The 3,340-nt window shown below is 37.5% G+C and overlaps 1 protein-coding gene across 1 annotated transcript; it reads right to left on the reverse strand.

The window, feature by feature from the left end:
- Positions 1-317: 317 nt before the first annotated feature.
- Positions 318-2,104, reverse strand: LOC110103054 (alpha-1,3-arabinosyltransferase XAT3). Its single transcript, XM_020831600.2, has 3 exons — positions 1,851-2,104; positions 1,695-1,781; positions 318-1,603 (listed from the first exon to the last, which is right to left on the reverse strand). The coding sequence occupies exons 1-3, from the start codon at positions 2,062-2,064 to the stop codon at positions 381-383; spliced, it is 1,524 nt and encodes a 507-aa protein (XP_020687259.1). The 5' UTR covers positions 2,065-2,104; the 3' UTR covers positions 318-380.
- Positions 2,105-3,340: the final 1,236 nt, after the last annotated feature.

The raw sequence follows: 3,340 nt of genomic DNA on the forward strand, positions 1-3,340 counted from the left end.
CTTATAAATCAGAGATATTCTGGAAAAAGAAAATATAATGTACAAATGAAATCAATAGCTTTATTTTAAAATTTGTTCAAAGGGTTTTATGAATGAAAAATAAGCCGTTCGTTCACGAAAAAAGTTATTTGAAAGTCTCCACCTTATGTGCCAATTAACCTACATCATATAATTCTGGGAAAAGAAAAAAATAAAAAATAACTAATAATTAGAAATCAGTGTTCCTAATTATTTTCTTAAAAGGATTGGCTTCCAACAGTAAATTAGAAAGGCAATTAAATCCACTATAACACCTTTTCATTATTCACCGAACAAAATACAACTGATGAGACATGTAAAAACTTCAATAACATCAATTACAACGTAAAAAAGAACAAATTTCAAATTGCCGAGGTACTGCGTTTTGGCAGAAGCTTTAATGCCTGCAAAAATGTCTCCTTAAGCCTACCTAAATGTGGGCTAACATTTTGCTTGTCCAAATAAACTTCCCTAAAAGCATTCCATCCTAACTTAGTGACACTGTCTGGATCTTTCAAAACAGGATGGTCTCTTGGGTACTGATCAATTAAGGTGCTCTCCTCCAGTTCTATTCTGTACTCCAAGTACTTGAGTTCCAAATCATTAATCGGCTTCCTGAAAGTTTCTCTTGCCAACCACTCTGGCCCTCCAAAAGGAACCACCTGAATAACCACAGCTCCAGCGGGTAAAAACAGCATATTTGTAAGCCCTGCACCATGAACTCCGAACAGCACATCAGCAGAATTCACCAATCTTCCAAACTTTGACAGATCGGTACTCAAATCAGATTCAGCAACTCTCACATCAAATCCGAGGCTCATCGCCATCTCCACTATCCCCTTCTCATTGACAAACGATCTCGATCGTTTCCTTGATATGATCAGGAGCCTAGGCTTTCTTACGCTCCCTTGGAACACAGAGCTCATTGTGTCTGCCCTTTCCAATCCGTATGCCTTCCTTAACAGCACTTTGAAGTCTACAATGGAGTAGCCCGTAGGGGACTTGGCTGAATCTATACCGAGCTCCTTGTGAAACTGTAAACCAATAATTACTCTTGGGAAGCATCGAATAATTTCGCGGCCATCGCTCTGGAGGTTGATGATTTCATAGCTAGACAGATGTTTCAGTATCAACTTGTACTTGTTCAACCACCATTGCTTGACATCAGTAACAAGGAACTGGACTTGTCCATGGAATTGATGAGAGGAGATGAATAGGGGAATTAGTACATCGGTAAAATCATGGAAGATGTTTCCAGTATAGCCATTAACAGAGAAGATTACTGCCAGCACTGTCTGTTTTACAGTGCAGTTTGGAATTTGTTGGTTATTAGTGGAGGAGCCAAAAGGTTTGAGGGACCATTCACTGACATGGCTAAGAGCACCAACATCGCCTTTCCGAGCATAAGGCTTTATCTTCCATTCTTGTTGTGCTGAACTAACAAAAATAGTATTGGAGCTAACCTGTACTCTTAAATCCCCTCTTGCATCACAAGTATCAGATCTCTTGTTTGATTCACGACAAATTGGTTTGTGGGAGTAGATGGCAGAATCTTCTTCAGCATCTTCATCTTCAGCATATAGGTCTAAAGAGAGTAAATCAGGCTTAATATATGTGAAACCTTGATTATTACTATTGAAAACTAATTATTCTACTGAATAATGAAATAATGCTACCGTCTGTTGAATTGCTCCTGCTTTCTTCTGTTAGCTGCTTCACCTCAGCGCTCGCCTGTTCAAGCTTTAGCGGTGCACGTAATTTCCCTGCAAAATCAGTGACTTGTAAGTTTGATTAATTTGTTAGAGAGAGAACATAAAGAGAGAGAGTGAGACCATAGGCGGCCTGGCAGTAGTGAGCCTTGATGTTGGAGAGGATGTATATGGAGAGCATCAAGAACAGGATGACAAGGAAATTGCAAATTCTCTTTGTAGCTTGCTTCGTGAAATTTCTCCAGCTTTTCACTCCTCTGCTCTCCATTTTTTCCTTATCAAATTCTTCAACTCCCTCTTTTTCTCTCTGCTTCATTCCGCTAGTCATATTGGTCATGTTCTGTTCTTTCTTCTATTGGCGATTGATATGATAGCCAGCTGTGATGGCTAGTCTTGGCTGACTAATAGGAGAAGAAGTAATACAGATTTATAACATAGTAAACTAAAGCTAGTTCTATATTACACGCAAAAATTTTGATTAAACAAAGGAACGAACCGTTTATGTAATTATACTACACGCATAAATAAATTAAATTATAAATAAAAAGGTCTCCAACAACTCCTATTTATTTTATGATTGCTTAATACAATGATTGCTTGTGCAAATATATTTGTAGTAATTTCCAAGTACTCCCTGAAGAAGCTTCTCCGATAACCTTTGAGAAAGAGTAATGGATTACTGTTCATCCCTATCATATCTTTGCCATTAATTACATAGCTAGTATATAAAGTGCCGGTTAGCAGCGAGCTAACGGCCTGGATTAGTAGCAGACATCATACAGTGGAAATAAATCCAGTACAAGAATAAAGCAGGAGTAATGGAGCAGCAACTAAGATAGCTAAGCCGATTTATGCATAAGCTGAAGAGCATATCAGGTCTCTTTATCAGCCCCCCTCAAGGTAACAGTAGATGATTGTAATGTTAACTTGTCGCAAAGTAGAGAATGTCTAGTGGCGCTTAAAGCTTTTGTAAAAATGTCAGTTTGTTGATCTGGAGAATAAATGTGGTGAACTTGAATGTAATGAGCTTGAATACAGTCTCCAATAAAGCGAAAATTTATTTCTATATGTTTTGTTCTTGCATGAAAAATGGGATTGTTGGCCAATGCAAGTGTAGAAACATTATCACAGTAAAGATTGGTTGGTTGTTGTAACTGTATTTGGAATTCAGATAGAAGTTGTCTAAGTCAAATAATATCACAAGCAGCAGTAGAGAGAGCTCTATACTAGGCTTCTGTAGAAGAACGCACTATAGACATTTGTTTTTTAACTTGCTGAAAGATGAGGTTAGAGGCAAGAAATGCACAATAGTCAGTCACTGATCGACGTTTAGTTTGGTCGGTTGCCCAATCAGAGTATGAAAAACCTTGTAATACAAGAGTTGAAGTAGTGATATTTAATCCGAGAGTGATGGTACCTTTGACATAACGTAGAACACGTTTGAGTAGTTGATAATGTGATTGAAGAGGGTGTTAAGATAGTTGCTATTTGCATGCTTTACATTTTTGCAACTTATGAAGTTTTGATGATTCCAAACATTATTGTTCAAATGTGTAGTTATCTCCTAACATTTTTTTAGAAGAATTGTATTTGCTCTTGTGTGTATTGACATT

This window comes from Dendrobium catenatum, unplaced genomic scaffold, assembly GCF_001605985.2.
Source record: "Dendrobium catenatum unplaced genomic scaffold, ASM160598v2 original_scaffold_123634, whole genome shotgun sequence".
Lineage (NCBI taxonomy): Eukaryota > Viridiplantae > Streptophyta > Magnoliopsida > Asparagales > Orchidaceae > Dendrobium > Dendrobium catenatum.

Excerpts from the sequence above, each read along its gene's own strand:
- LOC110103054 (XM_020831600.2), bottom strand. The coding sequence starts at position 2,064 with ATGACCAATATGACTAGCGGAATGAAGCAGAGAGAAAAAGAGGGAGTT. Across the intron at positions 1,782-1,850 it reads CTACTGCCAGGCCGCCTATG|GGAAATTACGTGCACCGCTA; the intron begins GTCTCACTCTCT and ends CTGATTTTGCAG. Across the intron at positions 1,604-1,694 it reads CAGGAGCAATTCAACAGACG|ACCTATATGCTGAAGATGAA; the intron begins GTAGCATTATTT and ends TACTCTCTTTAG.